We start from the raw sequence: 19331 nt of genomic DNA on the forward strand, positions 1-19331 counted from the left end.
AGCCCTGACTTCCTCTTTCTTCAAATATGAGCACTTCCTGCTCTACGCCAGGTGCTCTACCCCAGGCTTGTGCTAGGTGCTGGAATACAGACCTGAAACACACCTGGGCCCTGTCCTCATGGATTTTACAGACTGAGGCAAATGAGGCTGGACAGGGAGGCAGGCACTTGAGAACAAGTCTTCAAAGGTCAGGCTGAGGAGTCGTAGCTTAAAGAACAAAAACCCTGTAGGCAATGGAGAGTCACTGCAGACTTTAAGCAGCAGATAGACTCTAAGTGCCGGGATCTTCAAAGTTCTCTTGGAGTGAATTGAAAGGGGTCCAGCCTGGAGGATGTTGTAAAAGTGAAGCCAAAAATAATGGGCACCTGAGGAAATGGGTAAAGGAGGTGAAATCAGGACACCATGACTGACTGAAAGAGCCAGGTGAGGGACATGGGAGAGGCTAATATGGCTCCAGGGTTCCTGCCTTGGGTGACCAGACATGTAGTGGTGCCTTTCCCAGGAATAGAGAACACAGGACAAGGAGTGGGTATTAGTGCTGGTGAAAGAAGGGATAGAGATAGAGAGAAAGAGATAGAGAAAGAGAGAGAGAGAGAGAGAGAACATGTACACACACAAATATGATGATGTGCTTCAGGAGTCTGCAGGTCCTCCAAGTGGAGATGTTCAGGTGAGGAGAAATGAAACTTACTTCCTTGGATGGCCCTGGTGGCTTTCTCTCTTCTCCTTTTTGGTGGCTCAGTAAACTAAAACACAGCAGTTCTCTGCCTTATATCAGTGATGTTGGACTCACCACTGCCTGAGCTCTAAGGCAGCTTTCTAGTGCATGTTGAGCTGGGTATCCCTTATCCTGCTCCCAACTTCTTACTTTCCACTGTGCTGGGCCCAAGCATGCATCTCTCTGGGATCATGAGAGCCTGGGAAGCTTCCTTGCTTGTAAGTATCTCTCAATAAACCTTACCTAATACTTCTAATGGGTGTCACAAATACAATATGGACTGTGTCTCTTTATGTCACGAGGGTACAGTTGGATTTTGGGGTTTGAATCTTGGGAGAGGGGTTTTGGCTGTAGATAGAGAATTGAGGGTCACCTTTATATAGAAAGTTGTTGAATTTATAGCCCAGGGGTGTTGTAGGGTGAGACAGGTTATAGGCCACAAATGGGTTCCTAAGGAACACTGATATTTCAGGAGCAGACAGAGAAGCCTGTGAAGAAGTCAAAAGAGTGATTGGAAGGGTAGGCAAAACAAACAACAAAAAAACAAAACCTAGGGGAGAAATATTTCATGGAAGTGAACAGAAAAGAGGTCTTCGGGGTACAGGAAGTGGTCAGTAGTGTCCAGTTCTCTTGGGAATTCACTTAAAGACAGGAACATGACCTTTGATTTTAGCAATAAGATGTTATCAGTGACTTCAGTGAAAGCGATTTCAGCAGAATGTTGGGGACAACAGTCAGACAGCAGCGGGTTGAGAAGCAGACAAGAGGTGGGAAGTGGAGGCTGGGAAAGGAAACCATTCTTTGCAAAAGTCTGCTGTTGAAGGGAGGAGAGGGAGGCAGCAGGAACTAGAGGATAACAGGATTCAGGGAAGGATTTTCAACTGGGGAAGACTTCGGGAAGAAGAGTGAGGAAACAGGCAATGGAGAAGAGGTTGAGGATTCGGCAGGAAAAGGGGCCCATTTCTGGTGTGAGCCACTGGAGAAGTCAGCCTGGAAAGGCCCTGCTTTTTTGTAGGAATCAGTGAAACCAAGGGTATAAAGTCATCTTGCAAACTCTAAAGCACCATCCATCAAAAGAGTATTATCCATGATGTCCACTCAGTGTTTCAGGGACTGTCTTCCAGCATGGGCTCTGTTATGGGCTGAATTGTGTCCTCCCAAAATTTCTGTGTCGAAGTCCTAACCGCCAGTACCTCAGAATGTGACTATATTTGGAGATGGGGTCTTTACAGAAAATTAAGGTTAAATGAGGTCACCAATCCATTATGACTTAAAAGAAGAGGAGATTCAGTCACAGGCAGGCATAGGGGAAGACCGTGTAAAGACAAAGAGGAGAAGACAGTCTTTTACAAGCCACAGAGAAAAACCTTGGAAGAAACCAACGCTGCAGACACCTTGATCTCAGACTTCTCGCTTCTGGAACTGTGAAATCATACATTCTGTTGCTTAAGTCACCCAATCGGTGGTCTTTTATTTCAGCAGCCCTAGCTCTAGGCTGTAAGTGTTCAAGGGCCGTTGCTTGTGACAGGGGAAGATTTCAATTTGAGTTCTTCACCTAGTAAGCTCTCTGTTTCTTTTCTCTTGTATTTGTTTCTTGCCCACTCAAAAATTCTCTATTCATTCTTCAGGGTCTAATTCAAAGTGTCCTCATCAGTGTGCCCTCCCTGGGCCCCCAGGAGGTGACTGCCTCTCCCTCTGTTCTTGGCCCCTCTGGTTGAGCTTGGTCCTTCTGCACTTTCTCTTTGTATAGTGATAGCTTGTGTCAGCGTCTGTTTCTCCCTGAGGATAGTCTCTGGCAGGGACCATTCATCTTTGTAAGCCCAGCACAGTGCCTAGCACATAGTAAGTACTCACTGAGTAATTTTCAAGTTGAATGAATTACTTTTCAATGGGGAATTCATAGCCCAAGGCACTTTCCCTCCCAAGGACATCTGTGTGGCCACAGGGGAGACCATAACCCAACAGAGTAAAAGTCAGCAGTGGAATTCTAGGCTATGGGGGAAGGGAGAGCATTTCTGGAGGGCCTCAGTATGAGCACAACACTTGCCTGTTCCTCAGGGATGGGAGTTGTACAGAGGCTGACAATGACAATGACGATGGCAGTGAGCCCGCAGAGGAGGATTGCAAAGTACAGGTAGTGGAAGTCCTTCAGCACTGCTGGCCTCCGGTCCACCTCCCCACAGGCTGGCGCTGGGTATGAGAACTCCAGGATCATGCGCAGAAGCCCCACTCCCAGGCCAAACACGAGGCCCCAGAAAGCTCCCTGTGAGAGAGGGCAGACAAGAGCTGAGGTGAGATCCAGGTGGGAGACCCTAGGAAGGTAAAACTACTCTCTCCCCAAATCTCTCTCCCACTGGTTTATTGCCATGTTGGGCAAATCCATCTACTAATGGGAAAATGAGTTCTCCATTAATACTGAGACTTCGTCTTGACTTAAAGGCACAGTGGAATAGGGGCTCTAGAGTCAGGTAGACTAAGATTTGAATCCTGGCTCCATTGTGAACTGACTGAACCAATGACTCGGCCGTGCTGACTCAGAGTTTTCTTATTGGGGGCAGTAATTTAAAAATTCATAAAATTAAATCAGTACTAAGTTAATTAACAGATGGTTAATATTCAACTACAATGGAATAAACTTTTGTAATAATCAGGGAATACCAGGATCCCCTTCCCAACCTTCTGTTACAATAAATCAGAAATCAGAATAGAGACTTTCCTTTAGTTGCTGTTGTTTTTAAGAAAAGCTCTGGTACTTCTCATGTCTTTCTTCTTTATAGCTCCATTTGGCCCTAACCTGTACCTGTTCCCAGCATGTAAGAGTATGGGAGATACTGATCCTGATTTCAAAAACTTTGGAATGAGCAGAAACACCCAGAGTTCAGCCAGGTCCTGCTGTGCGGCATGGTTGTCAGTGAGATGAGACCTGTGCAGACAGTAGACACTTGCTTAGGTGTACCATCAAGGGAGGGGGTTCCATGACCTCATTTTCAATGACCTTGAGCTCTCACATTATTTTTGTGGAGTGGTGTCCATGATATCCCTCAGCTTCTCAAAGTACAGCCAGCCTGTCTCTTCTAGGCTATCCTGGGGAGTAACCAAGGCTCCAGCCCTGGGGTACTGCTAGCTTCCTCCCAGATTCTGTCAGGTTTCAGTGGCACTGCATGACTAATGCAAGTGCAGGAGCCCTTGTAAGGTCACACTTTGTCATCATCATTGTCATTGCTGTTATTTTGCTTACACATAGAACCTTATATTGTTAGACATGGAACAGACCCTAGAGATCTTACAGTCTCTCTTGCACGTTCACACACACTGTTCCTTGTGTCTGGAACATTCTTCCCCCTCCCATTAATCCTTCAGGCCTCAGCTCAGATGTCACTTCATCCAGGAAGTCTTACCTGACTCCTCCCAGGAGCCCCATAGGTTAGGTGCTTGTGCCCTTTACTCTCCCACCAGCCAGCATACTCTGTAACTATTGTTTATTCAATTATCTCTCTGCCAGCCAAGTGATGGCACATCTATGTGAATCTCGTAAACCACTGCATCCCTGGAGCTGCCATTATAAGACTGATAAATGTTTGTTGAGTGAATGAATGAATCTAGGCTGGATGCTGTGGTCAGGAAAATGGAAGCCTAGAGAGGAAGTGGATTTTCTCAAGGTCACAGAGACCAGGTGATTGAGAGACCAGGTCTCCAGCCCCTCTGCTGTATGTGAGAGACAGGTACACTGCACTCACGGGCTCTGTGACCCTCTTGCAGAAGATGGCCAGCAGGAAGAGAGCGGTGATGGGTGGGGCCAGGTAACTGGTGACAGCCTGGATGTAGTCGAAGAGCTGCCCACTGTTGGAGCTTTGGATGATGGGGATCCAGAGGATGCTGATGACAACCAGGAACACCACAAACACTCTGCCAGAGAGAGCACAGGGCACTGAGGCACACTCGGGTGGGCATGATGTGGTGTGGGGTGAAGGTGATGCGCAGGAACCAGGAAGGGAGAAGGGAGGGGAATGCACAATCACTAGATCAGAGAAGGTTGGCAGCCAGAATCTCAAATACTAAGATTCAGAAACTTAGTCTTAAAATCCCAGAATATAGGAATTTTGGAACTGAAGAACCTTATAATTCTAATGCCTCCGTGGCACTTATATATTAGACGCCTTCAAGGTCATGTCACCCACCTGTTGCTGTTCAAGGAGGAATTCATACATTCCACCCCACCCCCCCGCCCCAGTCAAAGGCCTCTGGTCTCTGCTTAGAATGTCTTCTCCTATTTTCCATCCCAGCCCTGTGTAGGGCAGCTCTTTCCCAGGATGACTGCAGCTTCCAGGGACTGCTCCTTCCTCCAGGCGCTGATCCTCTCTCCCTTACTGTGGCATTGATCTTGGGAAAGAATCCCACTTATTCACCTGACTCCCTCTCAACAAACTGTGGCTCAGACCTAAGTCCCCAAAGCATTCTGCATGTATGATTTTGCAGATGTGTGAAGTTGATGAAAAACTTTTCTTGGATGTGGTGGGTGCAGTAACACATATGACCAGTAGATAGAGCCCAAACCTCACTGACTGAGGAAATGGTAGCAAAACCAGTTCATGTGCACAGATAAGGAATGCTTCTTTTGACATGTCACTGCATACCTGTCTTCTCCTCTCCTTTTCCTCCCATTTTGCCTCTCTCAGACTCCACTAGAGCATCAGCCCCCCAAGTAGCTTCCCTGCTGCTCATCCCCCTCCTCTTTGCACAATCTGTCCTGCACTCAGATCCTGCAATGGCCAGTCCCCTTGCCTAGGGCTGGGGGTGCACAGATGAGCAGGCAGTAGGAATCCATTAGGCAGCCCTGGGCAGAAGGCATCCTAGTGGAAAGAACCGTGAGTGCAAAGGCAGGGAGATGTGAAAGAGCAAGCTTCCTAAATTCAAGTACCTATCCACAAAGTGGGAGAACTTTGGTCCAGAAATCCAAGTTAGGGAACCTTCGATTATGAAGCAAAGATCTAAAAAAGGGCCCATTAACCTTATGTAAACTACAAATCTCCAGCCTATGGAAAACCAAAAATTTTAGCCACCAAGTTATGCTTTTAAAAGCATAAAACTGTTAGCCACAAGATAAAGTTCAAATTCCTTAGCTTGGTGTCCAAGGCTCTGCATCATTTGGAGAGAGCCCTCCTATGAAAATCTCCATTGACGCAAATACCTTGCTGTGTTACCTGTGTTTCTACCTTTCTTAATAAACTGTGAGCACGCTGAGGGCAGGGCCATATGACCTATCCATGGGTCCCCTGCATGTGGGATGTGATGCATAGTAGATGTTCAGAGTGAATCTGATGGATTAAATTAATAACATTTTTTTTTAACCGGGCGTAACATCCAGAGTTGGTTGGGAATACCTTGGGTGAGCTGCTTGCTAACTTTCCTTGCACTTACACAGTTTACCTTTCATTTCTTAAGTACTTTTTCATCTCTCGACAACCCTGTTGATCAATTCCAAGATAAAGTTACCAGGGAAGAGGTGTTTTTTCCTATTATTCTGAAAGGAGGAGCGGTCCAGGGTTGAGGAAGGACTTACTTGAAATCATGTGGAGAGCTGGAGCTTGAACCCAGTACTCTGGCTGCCAGTCCAGGGTCCAACCCAGCCACGTCTGTTCAGGGTAACCCAGGGCAGGGCAGAGGGGAGAGGGCACTTCGGAAGGAGGGAAGGAGGGGCTGGCGCACCTGCCCACCACCATCAGCTCCTGCTCTGTTGCCTTCCTGCGGAAGCGCTGCCACACGTCAATGGTGAACAGGGTGCTGCTGCTGTTGAAGATGGAGGTGAGTGAGCTCATGAGAGCGGCCATGATCACGGCAATCATCAGCCCCCGCAGACCTGGGGAGAGACGAGGCTCATGTGAACGGCTGGCCCATTAAGGCCGGCTCTTCCAAGACCACAGAGGCTGCTGGAGCATTCTGTAGAGTCAGGAGCTGGGGGTGGGGATGAGAGAGGGAAGGGGTTGGATGAGGCTCCCATCCAGCACAGATAAGAAATCCTAGACCACAGAACTAGAGGCTGGGTTCTGCCCAGGCTCTGTCCCTGCCTTGCTATGTGGCCTTGGGTGACTCATTTGTCCCTCCACCCCCCACCCTAAGCCTCAGTTTCCTCATCTATCCTATTAAGTTATGTAAGACTAGGTAATCTCTAAGGTTCTCTGGAGCTTTGACATCTCAGTCTAGGTTTCACAGCTTGTAGACACTTGGTTAGTGGGTTGCTGCTGGGGAGAAGAGAAAGGTGATTATTAATAATTGGGTGGATCTGTTTAGTGTTTCTATACCTTCTTCATTGACATGGTGGTGTTGGGCTAAAGCCCTGGCTTGGGAGGTAGCAGCTTTGGGCTTATTTCCTGGCTCTGCAAGTAACCAGCTGTATGTATGATCCTTGGACTAGCTCCTTGCCATTTCTGGGCCTATTTTTCCACTTGAACAAGGGAGGATGGGACCCACTGGTATCTGAAGTTTCTCTGACAGTGACCAAGCTTCTAGAGATATGGCTGCTCACCCCTGGGGAGATGATCCCAGCCCTGGTGCCACCTCAGTCCTCTTTCCTTCCAAATCCATATATTTAACCACCTTCTGATGTCCCCCTCTCTCCCCTGAAGTGTCACAGGTGCCTCAGGCTCAAGTGCTCCAAACTCAGGTGCCCATCTCCCTCTGGGGCCTTCTGTTCCCCTCTTTAGTTATTGTCTTTCCAGCCTCACAGCAGACCTTAGGGCTACCTGAGACCCTTGCTCTGCTCCCCTCCCTGCTTACCTCCAACCTGCCCCTCAGGGCAGCTCTGTCCTAGCTGGGCCTCCCTCCATGGCCACTACTTCCCGGATTCACTCCTCCTTCTACCACAGGGAGGGAATAACTCTACTCTGCTGCCCTCCATAATCCCACCTCTCTTCGTATGTCCCTAATCTCAATATCATTATAAGCCCACCACCTAAAGGCCAAGATCTGGGAGGCTTCTTGGATTTCTCTGTCTGTATTATCCCTCAAATCAAGTCCTGTCAATTCAACCTCACAAACATCTTTAAATCCCTTCTCTCCATCTCTGATGCCACTGACTTGGTCCACCTACGTGGACCACTGCAAACTCCCCATGGACAATCTCCCTGCCTACCCACAAGCCTGCCTCGTACAGAGTTGTCCACACAGACTGGTCTTGCTAAAACACAAACCCAGTCATGCTCTCTCTGACCAAAACCCCGCAGTGTCCCAGCGCTCTGCTCTAGAACAAGGCTTGGCTGTGACATCCCCACCAGGAAGGTTGTCTTCCTTCCTCCTGGCTCTTGCGTCCACACTGGGCTGCTTTCAGTTCAGACTTCATGCCCTCTCTTCACCCTGGGCCTTTGCACGCACAGCTTCTCATCCCTAGAATGACATTTCCCATGCTCCTCCGGCTGTGTCTGCCTAAGATTTAACTCAGGAAATAGCTCCATTTCCTTCCCTCTGGGAGACATTCCAGACATCCTCCAGCTGGGTCAGGTGCCTTCTTAGGGCTCCCTTAGCCCATACTGGGTCGCCACACTGGTCCCACTGTATTGTGCCTGTGGCAAGTCCAGGTACCCTGGAGACCGCATGATGCCTGAGCAGGGGACTGCCTTTTATCTCTGCATCTCCAGAACCTGCCCACAAAGCTGGTGTCTTACGTACAAATGCTTGTAAAAAGTGTGTGTATGTGTTAGGATGGCGGTGCAGAGGTGAATAGTTTTCTTCCCTCTTCCCATCCATGTTAGTGCCTTCCCTCCTGGGCAGTGGAGATTGGAGGAGGCTGGAGGTGAGAGTGCAGGGTGGGGTGGGGAGAAGAGACTCACCAACAGGCATGAGGGCCATGACCAACTTGGGGTAGGCAATGTTGGAACATCCCACTCGGGCCCCACAGATTCTTTGGCAGACATCAGGGTCCACGCAGCCCACCTCGTCTGTGGAAGAAGTGATGGCAGTTAGAGTCCGTGATCTCGTGCCTTCTCAGGTTGGCCTAGTATTTGCTTTCCAAAACTACAGGATAACGTTCACTGGAGACTCTGACAGGGACCCATGTCTACAAGGTTGGGGGGCAAATGGTGTCTGGGTCTTTGGTAAATTTCTCGTCCATATACTTACTACCTGATTCACATTTTTTCTACTGAAATACTTATTATATGTTTGGCCCGCAAAGCCTAAACTGCTTATTATGTGTTCTTTTCTATCTTTTTTTTTTTTTTTTTTGAGATGGAGTCACGCTCTGTCGCTCAGGCTAGAGAGCAATGGAGCAATCTTGGCTCACTACAACCTCCACCTCCTGGGTTCAAGTGATTCTCCTGCCTCAGCCTCCTGAATAGCTGGGATTACAGGCATGTGCCACCACGCCCGGCTAATTTTTGTATTTTTAGTAGAGACGGGGTTTTACCATGTTGGTTAGGCTGGTCTCGAACTCCTGACCTCATGATTCGCCCATCTCAGCCTCCCAAAGTTCTGGGATTACAGGAGTGAGCCACCATGCCTGGCCTTCTTTTCTTTTTTCTTTTTCTTTCCTTTCCCTCCCTCCCTCCCTCCCTCTCTTCCTTCCTTCCTTCCCCTTCCTTCCTTTTCTTTCCTCCTCCTCCTCCTTTTCTTCTTCTTCTTTTCTTTCTTTCTTTTTCTTCCTTTCTTCTCCTTCCTTCCTTTCTTTCTTTTTCTTTTTCTTTCTTTGTTTTCTTCTTTTCTTCCTTTCCCCTTCCTTCCTTCCTCCCTCCCTCCCTCTTTTCTCTTCTCTTCTCTTTTCTTTACTTTTCTTTCTTTTCAATAGGGTTTCTCTTGCTCTGTCTCCCAAACTGGAATGCAGTGGGGCAATCACAGCTCACTGCAGCCTCAACCTCCTGGACTCAAGCTCCTGGACTCAGGATCCTCAGCCTTCCAAGTAGCTGGGTCTATGGGTGCATGCCACCATGACCGGCTATGTATTCTTAATAGACAAACCTTGCCAACCCCTGCTCTGGCCTAACATTGCCCAGGGCCACATTCCCATTCTCCAGACACTCCTTGAAAGCCTCAGATCCCAATACCCAGAGAGCAAGGCTCATTCTTACCTGGGAACAGGGCCCGGCTGATCATGCCAGGCATGACGATGAAGAACATGGGGAGGATCTTCAGGTAGCCCCCCAGCACGGAGCCTCCCTTGGCATGAGACAGACTCTTGGCCGAGAGAGACCGCTGCACAATGACCTGAAAGGGCAGCAAATGAGGAGTGCAGCGCAGGTAGAGGAGAGGCTCACTAAGCCACAGGTGAGCCCTGACACTGGGCATGACTGTGTCCCTACTCCAGTCCAGTCACAATCCCAGAATAAGGTCCAACCCTCTATGCATCCAGGCACTGGGTTTTTCTGCAGGAAGCCACCCCACTTCCTGGCAGGCTGGGCTAAGCCTGGCTGGGGGATTACCTGGTCTGTGCACCAACACCAGGTGGCCAGCACTGTGAGCCCGAAAATGAGACCTGGCCAAGGGATGTCCCCGCTCACAGGGTCCCGAAGCATGTGGAAAGCATCGGGCCGTGGGAGGTGACAGGTGGTGTTGGGGACTGTGACATTAGGGATGGCCTGCCTGTACCGCTGCTCCAGGCCTGGGTACCAGCCCACGTCCTGAAAGCCTGTGAGGAGAGAGTGAGTGAAGCAGCCCTGAAACCCCACTGAGCCTGTCACTCAGCAAGCCCAGCCCCAGCCTCATGTGGGCCCTCAGGTTGGAACTGGCATGGGGATTGGGGGTGAAGGAGGAAGATGGGGCTTGGGCTCAAGACCCTTGGTTTGAAGTAGCGAGAACCCTGCTCTTTGGGAGCCGCAGCCTGGAGAGGGGACATGGCTCACATGGCTCTATGCACTGGAAACTTTCAATCGAACTGTGGAGGTGGCAGAGACAGGACAGAGAGGAATTTAATAATGAGGGTGGGGTATATTTAGGTCTCTTCCTTACCCAGAAACATGAGGACCAGGGCTCCCCCTACCATGATCACTGTCTGCAGAGCGTCTGTGTAGATCACGGCCGTGAGGCCCCCTGGGGACCCAAGGAGAGGGCTCATCAGTCAGCACCAGTTTGGGGTCCTCTCTGGCTGCCTGCCCTGTGCATGGCCACACTGGGGAGACCAGAGAGGACACAGAGCCCTGTTAGCAGGGGAACTCTGGCCACCTGCCTTTCTCCACACCTAGTGCTCCCCTCTCTCCCTCCCCGGCAGGATGCCAGCTGGTCACAGTCAAAGGTGCTGGGGTCCCTTCTTTCTGTCTTGACAGCAGCTGACTGTGGCCATCACACCACAGCTTTGTGTTATTGTTTAATATCCCAAGTCCATTCCTTGACTTGTAGTTCTGCCGGGAATACTCCCTGCTTTCTCCTCCCAAGGCCCATCTAAATGCCCCCCTGTCCCTGGACCCCAACTTAACCATAAGTAAGGCTGTCCTGTGCTGGCCTCCCAGGGTGCCCAGCCCTGTGCAAGGAGATTTGGAGGAGGTGGGTTGTGGTCTCTGCCTGGGGCAGCCTGTGGTGACTCTGGCTTGGGTCATAGTCCTCCTCTCTACCCTGCTCCCCAGGCAGTTAGTCTTTTGTGGTATTTCTTACTGTCTCTCCTTCCCTGTCTCTGCCTGACCTGTTCCTCCTCCCATTTCTGCCCTTTTTATCCCCCTGGTCTCTGTCCCTGTGTCTGTCATTCTGTTCCCCTGTGTTCTTCTCTTCTACGTCTCTGTCTCAGCCTCTGTCTCTGCCTCTCCTGTTTCTCCTTCTCTCTGTCAGCATCAGCTTTCTGTCACTCTGTCTCTCTCTCTGGTTGTCTCTCCTTCAGTCTTTCTCTCTGGGTCTCTGCCAGTCAGAAGCTTTCCTCTTGCCCTCTTCCCTCTGCCTACCTGCAATGGTGTAGACGGCAGTCACCACCAGCAGGATCCCTGTGGAGAGGTACAGGTTCCAGCCCAATGCCATCTGGATGAAGAGGGCTCCAGAGAAGATGTCAGTCTGCAGACAGCCAGGACCCAAGAGGCCAGACCACCCGAGGCCCTCAGTAGGGTTGTATGGACACATCACCTGCCTGCCCAGCAACACCAGGCACCCTCAGCCCTCATCACATGATGAAAATGAGCTTTAAGTGCTATGCTAAGGAGTGTGGGTTTTATCTTACAGACACTGAGGCGCCATGGAGACTTTAAAGCAGAGAAGTACTGTATAAAGCCTCCAAACTGAGATAAATTTAATCACGTAGCTGGTCTGCTGGACATGAAGGGAGTGGTGAGGAATGAAGTGGAAGGCTGAGGAAGTGAAGGAAGGCGCTGGGCTGGAGAAGAGCTCATTTAGGAGAAGAGAGGAAGAACCGGAGAGTTGCTGGCTGCTCCCTGGGAGAGCAGAGCCTGCTTGGCTGTCAGGTGGCCCATGGCTGACCCAATGCGGCAGGAGCCCTGGTGCAGATAGGCATGGGTCTGGGTCATCTACATACTTGGGTTTATTAGCAGACATGGGCTTATAGCCTGAGCTTAAGCTGACTTAGGGTGTTCTCAAACATGGGTGGAACAAGGGCCTTAAAGTGTTTTTCAGCCCTAGACCTGGCAACGGAGTGATTCAGTTCCCTTTAGTGTATGCTTGTGGATACCATTCCATGATTGTTTTGTGAACCTGTTACAGGGTCTAAAACATAACAGAGTGGAAGGAGCCTGGACTGGGTCATGGAAGCCACACTTCAACTTCAGTTCTAGAGCTAGCCCTCTGTGTGGGCTTGGGCAAGTCATTTGACCTGTCTAGGTTTGTTTCCTGATTTTAGGTCAGTAGAGGAGGACTAAAGACCTTTCTAACTCCAAAAATCTAGGCAACTAATGCACAGTTGATGAACAAAGAATCCATTAATGAAAAAATAAATGAATGAACTCTGGATTGTGATTTATTTGAGTGTAGGGGCTGTCATTCACTTCAAAAACATTTATCATTCATCTCTGAGTACCCCAGTGCTGAGGCAGAACATGCATTAAATGTTTATAGGTCCTGCCTTCCTTTTTTTCAACAGTGATTGTCAGCTTCCCCTCAGCAACACGCACATGGTGATGCACTCAGCAGTTCCCTAATTAGCATTTCCAGACACAGTGACCACATTGCAGTGACACCTACCGAGATCTTGGTGAAGATGTAGAGGATGAGAGACAGGACAGACATGTACACCTGGATCCTCTGGCCCCCAAATCGCTTCTTCAGGTACTGTGGCATTGTGACCACACCTGCTGCGATGTACACAGGGACGAAGACCCAGCCAAGGGCCAGGAGCAGCCAGGTTGCCTGGGAGAGTGGGGAGAAGAAGAAGGTATCCAGGTCCTGGATGTAGACAGAGGGGCGGCTTCCCACCCAGAGGCAGTGCTGTGCTGTGGGAGGCCCCCGAACAGAGAAATAAGAGACCTGGGACCTGACCCCAGTCCTCCCGTGTGACCTTGGATGGATCCCTCTGTCTCCTCCAGACCTTGATTTCCTCATCTGTGAAATGGATTCTCGATTGTGAAATGGATTCTCGATTCACCATGTAGCCTCCCAGGCATCTCTAAGGATCCTCCCAGCACTAATGCCAGAGACAGAGGTGGGTTAGACCCTCAGTATTCTGGAGAAACCAGGCCAGCTTCCTTACGTTCCACTCGAAGCCACCCACAGCAAGGCCTCCGGCAGCCCCTGTCCCAGCCAGGCCGATGAACAAGCCACTGCCCACATTGCTGGACATCAGAGATGCTCCAATCTGCAAGGCACAGTTGGATCAAGGGTCAGGAGTCGGGAGTGATCTGAATGAATCTGGAGTGAGGACCATGAGTAGTGAGGAGGCATGGAGCTGATATTTGTTGGGTACCCACTGTATGCCAGGCACTGCATTCATAAATACATTTAATTCCATAGATATCCGCAGGGAGGGGTATTAGTCATCCCAGGTTACAGAGGAAGGAACTAATGTAAGGAAAGATGAATTCGCTGGCTCCAGGTCACCCAGTGAGTAAATGGTGAAGTGGGAAAAAAGGGAAAGTGGGAAGGAAGCCTGGAAGTGGGGAGTGTGGACCTCCGCCCTGAGGCCATGGGTCTGAGGGCCTCCAAAGAAAGGAAGCTGAAGGGGATAGGGAAGTCCCACAGGAGGGAAGGAAAAGCCCTCCCACCACCCCAGGGCGAGCCAGGCAGAGGGAGGAGCCAAGGGACTGAGCACAGGCCAGATCGACCTCTGAGTTAGTTCTCCAGGGGCGCAGCCAAGCACTTGGAGGCAGTAGAGAGCAGTGATGATGGTGAGCATGATCAGGGCAGTCAGGGCCTGTGCAGCATCTCCAGGAACCAGCTGGCCTTCTGAGTATGGGGACTCATTTAATCCTCACCACAACCCTCAGTGCTACTTTTATCCCCATCTTATCCATGAGTGAACTGAGGCACAGATAGGTAACTTGCCCAAGTCTCAGAACTAGTAAGTGACCAAATGAGAATTCAATCCCTGGCTGTCTGGCTCCAGTAACACTACACAAATGGTGCTTGCCACTTAATGAGCACTTGGTCAATGAGCACTCTTATTATTAGATGGGATCTCTGACTGGGAGGGGAGAAGGGGGAGAGGAAGGGGCTCTGGAGCCTGGGAGGAGGCTTAAGGAGACCTCGGGGAGAGAGCTGGGGGCAGCTAGGGGCAGAGCCGTGTTCCTTTTCGTATCCTGTGTCACCACAATAAAATCACTTCCTCTATCAACGCCTCAGCTTCTTCACCTATACAATGTGGGACTCACTTCCGCCCAACTTCCTGTTCTTCCGGAGGTGCTGTGAGAGAGAAAGTGAGAGGAGAGGAAAAGCACTGAGAAATTCAGACAAAGGCAGTAAGCAGTGCAAAGGCACAGAATGAGGAACGGGCCTGACATTGCTGAGGCCCTGGTGCTAGCGCCTCTGACATGTGCACATGCACACTCACATGTACACTCACACACAGGCACAGTACACACACTCACACATGCACACACATGCAATCACACACACAGGCACAGTACACACACTCTGACACACATGCACTCACACACACACACAGGCACAGTACACACACTCACACACGCACACACACTCTGACACACACACACACTCATGCACTTGCACAGTCGCACACATACACTCACACACATGCACATGTCCTCATATGCCCTCACACGCACAGGTATGCACACACGTGCACATTCACAAAGCACACACAAAGCACACTCATGCACACACACAGTGCCCACATTCACACATGCATACATACTCACACATGGAAACAAATTCACACAGGCACTCACACACACACTCACTCTTCCTCTCTCAGGTGGTCCCAGGGTGCTGGTAGGGCTGGGCTGAACCACCCAGTCAGAGCAGAGAACACCAAGGCCTCCTACCTCAGGGGAAGAAGCCTCCCCCAGGCAATTCTTGGAGCAGTGAGGCACCTCCACCCCAACCCAGCCCAGGGTTTTTAACCTCACTTCTCCTGCTCCTAACCCAGGAGACATCAACAAGATCAGCAGGGGAGGCATGGGGAGGAGGACCATGCAGACCTCTCTGGAAGAGGACGGGCGACTGCACCTTCTGCTCTCAGCCTCCCAAGCCCCACACTGTTCATGGGGCACAGACTCAGGGCAGGGCAGATGCCCAGACAAACACTCCAGCAGTGCTGATGGGACTGAGCTTTCCCTACCCAGAGCTGGTTCTTACTCTGGCCTCAGGCAGGACCCAGGTCTCAGGTGCAGGAGGCACAGCTCACAGCCTGGCCCACCAGAGGATGGGGAGCACATCCTCTCTTTCCCACTGGGTGCCTGCTCTGTGTTTGGGGCGCAGTGGGAACCTGGGAGTGCCTGCCAAGGCCTCCCTCTTGTTTGGAGGCCTCAGGTTCCTCACACTAATTGTTGGGCCTGAGCTCGGCTCTCTGTGGGTTGACCAGACAATCAGCAGGGCCCCTGGGCTTCTCCTGAAGTGGTCAGAGGAACCTGCTCTGTCCTGCTTCTTTCTCCTCCTTTCCTTCATTTCCAGGGCTGTGATTTGGGGGGCACTAGCTGAAAAGAGCCATTTTGAAGGGTTTTTCCTTTTTCCTGATGAGAAGGTGGCTGTAGCACCAGTGACCCCACCACTGTTCCTGAGCTGCAAGGCCCAGCTCCCCGCCATCCCTGGGGATTCTGTCATGCTGGACAGACAAGAGCTCCCTGCTCCTACTTCTTCCTGTCCCAGATACCTAAACCTTCCAGAGAGCCCTGGAGGCCTCCTGTGTTTCTGCTACTCTTTAATGAGTCTGTGACCACTAAAGAGTGGGGAAGGTGGTGAGAAGGAGAAGGGTGGGGAGAGGCGTGAAGATGGCTGGTGGTGTGAGTGTGCATGAATGTGTGAGTCTGAGTGTGCACGTGTAAGTATGTAAAGGAGCATGAGTGTGAGACTGCATGTGAGTGTATGTGATTGTGACAGTGTGTATGAGAGTGAGAGTGTGTGAGTGCGTGAGAGAAGGTGTGAGTGTGAGAATAGGAGTATGATTGTGTGCATGAGTTTGCAAGCATGTATGAGTGCGGGCATGTATGAACATGTGTGGGTGCCTTTGTATGTGAGTGTGAGAGTGTTGTGTGTGAGTGTGTGAGAGTGTGCCTGTGGGAGTGGGTATGCACACATGCCGTGTGTGAGTTTTGCATGCCTGGGTGTGTATCCTGCTTCAGCTACCACTGGGGCTGATGACTCTACTGGTAATTTTTGAGGCAGGGCTTTCCTCCCTCCATCCCATTCCAGGAGGAGGAAGTTAATTTTGAGGACCAATAGAAATGTGAGGTGGCTTGATGGGAGAAATTGTGGCTCACGAAGGTTTGGGGATCGATTCCCTGAGGTTTTTGGGGATTTTACCTCTGTGATTCCCCTAACTTAGAAATGTGGTGTGGCTTGATGGGAGAAACTGTGGCTCACAAAGTTTTGGGGATCGATTCCCTGAGATTGCTGGGGATTTTACCTCTGTGATTCCCCTAACTTAACTGTTCTTCAATATTAAGCTTATGTGTCACCTTCCCCCCAAAATCTTTCCTAACCCTAGCTGACTCCACTGTCTGGTGGTCAGGGGCTTCCAAGCTCTGGTGAGTGCCCCCTGCTTCCCTCTGGCTCAGCAGTGCGCATGATGTTTATGAATCTATCTGCCCCACTCAGCTCTGAGCTTCTCTAGGACAGGGACATTCCAGATTCATCACTGCAAGTCAAGTGCCAGATGTAGGGCCACACCTAGGAGGGGCCAGGGGATGTTTGTCCAAGGTGCGTGCTAGCAGGACCACTCAGGTTGCGGGGCGGGTTTGGGCGGGAGAGAAGGGGCCCAGAGTCAGGAAACACAACGGGGAGGTCTTTGCCTTGGTCCAGGTGTGAGAAGATGGGACAAGTGCTTGGATAGTGGGGAGGAAGAAAGTTGGGAGCCTCTGCACTAGGGGTGGTTGAGAAGGGTCAACTCACTGGCCACCAGCTCATGGACCTCCCGGCCAGGAAATAGCCGCCAATGGTCCCTCGACTTGCACGGATGGACGACTGGAAAGGAAATAGATGAGATGAGGATTTCTCAAGACTCTCTGAACCTCTGCCCTGCCCCCTCCCCGCAGATTTCCTTCCCCTCGGTGCAGGCACTGTGGGGACACAGAGGGTGAAAACTGAGGCAGAAGAGAGCTGCCTGAGGCTGGTTCCACAGTTTCTAAGCTATGTACCTTGGCAGAGTCACTTTCTCTGTGAGCCTCGCCATTCATCTCCCAGGGCCAGTGCGAAGAGCAAAGGAGGTAACGGATGTCACGTGTGTGAAGCCATTGATTGTGCACTCTTGTCCCCTTATCCTTCCCTCCCCAAAGTGCGCTTTCAGAGTATGATTTGTTATCACCTCCTTAGATGTGTAGTGCTCACCCTTTCTCTGAGCTGATCCCCTCCCTGCTCCCAGCCGAGCTCCCACACTGGAGGCGGGAGGACAGAGAGGGCTGCAGTTTGACTGTGAGACTTTGAGCCCTGAGTAGAGTTATGGGTACTGTTTTGGAGTTTCCCTTGCCCTGGGTTGAAATCAGATCACGCCACTGAGCCCCATCCAGGACCTCTCTGTCTTACACCAGTAGGTGGTCAGTTAGCAGCCTGTTGGAATATTCTCTGGAGATACAGGGTGAGGGCAGGGCAGTGGGTAGGGAAGGATGAACTTGAAGCAGCCATTCAGATGCAAAAGCCAACAGTTCTCTGACTTTCCCCTAAGGGAAAATAATCAGTCACGAGGGAGTGATAAATGTGTGTGGGGCCTTGTGCTTGTTAAGCTTTTGCTTGTATTTCCCTTGTCAGCTCTGATCCTCTTGGAGGCCATATGAGCAAAACAGATCCATTTTACAGATGTGAAAATGGAGGCCCAACATTGGAAGCAATTTGTCCAAAGTCACAGAGGAGTTGGTGCTTTTCTCGGCTGGCCACTTCCAGGAGCCAGTGATCATCTGTTAGCCCAATTCTTCCTCACACCAGCACTAGAAGGCAGGGACTGTTCACCCCCCTTTATAGATGAGAAAACTGAGGCTCAGAGAGGGTCTCTGACCTGGCCACAGCCTAGGAAGTGACCATCTGGGACTTGAATCACAGCAGAGTCTAAAGGTGCTCACACTTCTGCAGAACGTGTGGTGATAATAGCAGCCATTTATTGCCTGCTGATCGGGCACCAGGCACCGTGCCAGGTGCTGCAGTATGTCCTGTTGCTGAATGATCACAGCGTAGTCCTTATTCTCATTGTTCACCTGAGAAAGCTGATAGGCCTCATATGTTCCCAGGGACATGAGGCTCTCATTGTTGCAGCTGGGACCTGAACTCAGGTTTCCCTGACCCCGAAGCCTGGCCCCTGCCTCTAGCACTGAGGCTCCTGGGAACAATGGAGAACAGAGGAACCTTGGAATAAGCCTGGCACACTTCCCTGAGAGCACATGAGCCCCTTCTCATTTAGAAATCACCTTAGCCAAGATGCTAACGAATGCAGGACTGAGGTAGGGCCAGGGGTCAAAAGTTCTCAGAGTTGGGGGCCTTGGGGTGGGAAGAAGGAAGGAGTGAGGCTCAGGGCAACCAGGGATGGTTGGGGCCAAAGGCAGCAGGTGCTCAGAGAGGAGTCAGGAGTCGGGGGCCTGGTCTGCCTCTGACTCTCTGTGTGACCTTAGACCAGCCACACCCCTCTCTGCCCTTCTAAAAATGAGGAGATCGGGAGCCTGATTCCTGAAGGCCCTTCCTTCTCAGCCACATGGTTCTATGATCTGCTTCTTTCTGCCTAGCCCTGCCCCAGCTCCACAGCCCCACCCAAGCTGAGAGACCACTACTACCTCCCCTGCTAGCCCCAGCCTCAGGGCCCACTTACCCAGATCCCCACAGCAATGACGAAGACAAAGTAGATGACCACCACGCTGATGTCGTAGGCGTGCAGACCAACTCTGGAGTCCAGTGCTATATGTGGAGCTGTCTCAGTCCTGACCCCGTCCCCTGAAGCTCCAGGCCCCATTGCTGCCAGCTCCTTGCTCATCTGTTAGTGTTGGTCAACAGCAGGCTGGACTTTGAGGCGCTCCTGGCTTCATTCCTTTCCTTTAATGATTAAACTGCCCCAAGCACCATTAGTTGGTGAGAAAACTCTGAGCCCTGCTGGCACATACAGTCCTGCCTC

General features: G+C 50.9%; 1 protein-coding gene across 11 annotated transcripts in view; it reads right to left on the reverse strand.

The window, feature by feature from the left end:
- The window catches only part of SLC5A9 (solute carrier family 5 member 9), a 25663-nt gene extending 6397 nt beyond the window's left edge, over positions 1-19266 (reverse strand). The window contains exons 1-12 of one of the 11 annotated variants that reach the window (XM_001164090.6): positions 19032-19266; positions 17135-17206; positions 13320-13424; positions 12815-12979; positions 11572-11677; positions 10652-10732; positions 10126-10331; positions 9775-9910; positions 8542-8649; positions 6425-6575; positions 4456-4624; positions 2766-2981 (exon numbers count right to left, since the gene is read on the reverse strand). In XM_001164090.6, the coding sequence (XP_001164090.2) occupies positions 2766-2981; positions 4456-4624; positions 6425-6575; positions 8542-8649; positions 9775-9910; positions 10126-10331; positions 10652-10732; positions 11572-11677; positions 12815-12979; positions 13320-13424; positions 17135-17206; positions 19032-19193 (1677 nt within the window). In that variant the 5' untranslated portion in view covers positions 19194-19266. Of the gene's footprint in view, positions 1-2765; positions 3642-4455; positions 4625-6278; positions 6576-8541; positions 8650-9774; positions 9911-10125; positions 10332-10651; positions 10812-11571; positions 11751-12814; positions 14468-17134; positions 17208-19031 lie in introns of those variants that run through there. The other 10 variants (XM_009457254.4, XM_009457243.4, XM_009457225.4 and 7 more) reach the window with 10 other exon arrangements.
- Positions 19267-19331: the final 65 nt, after the last annotated feature.

The sequence above is a fragment of the Pan troglodytes genome, chromosome 1 (assembly GCF_028858775.2).
Source record: "Pan troglodytes isolate AG18354 chromosome 1, NHGRI_mPanTro3-v2.0_pri, whole genome shotgun sequence".
Classification (NCBI taxonomy): domain Eukaryota; kingdom Metazoa; phylum Chordata; class Mammalia; order Primates; family Hominidae; genus Pan; species Pan troglodytes.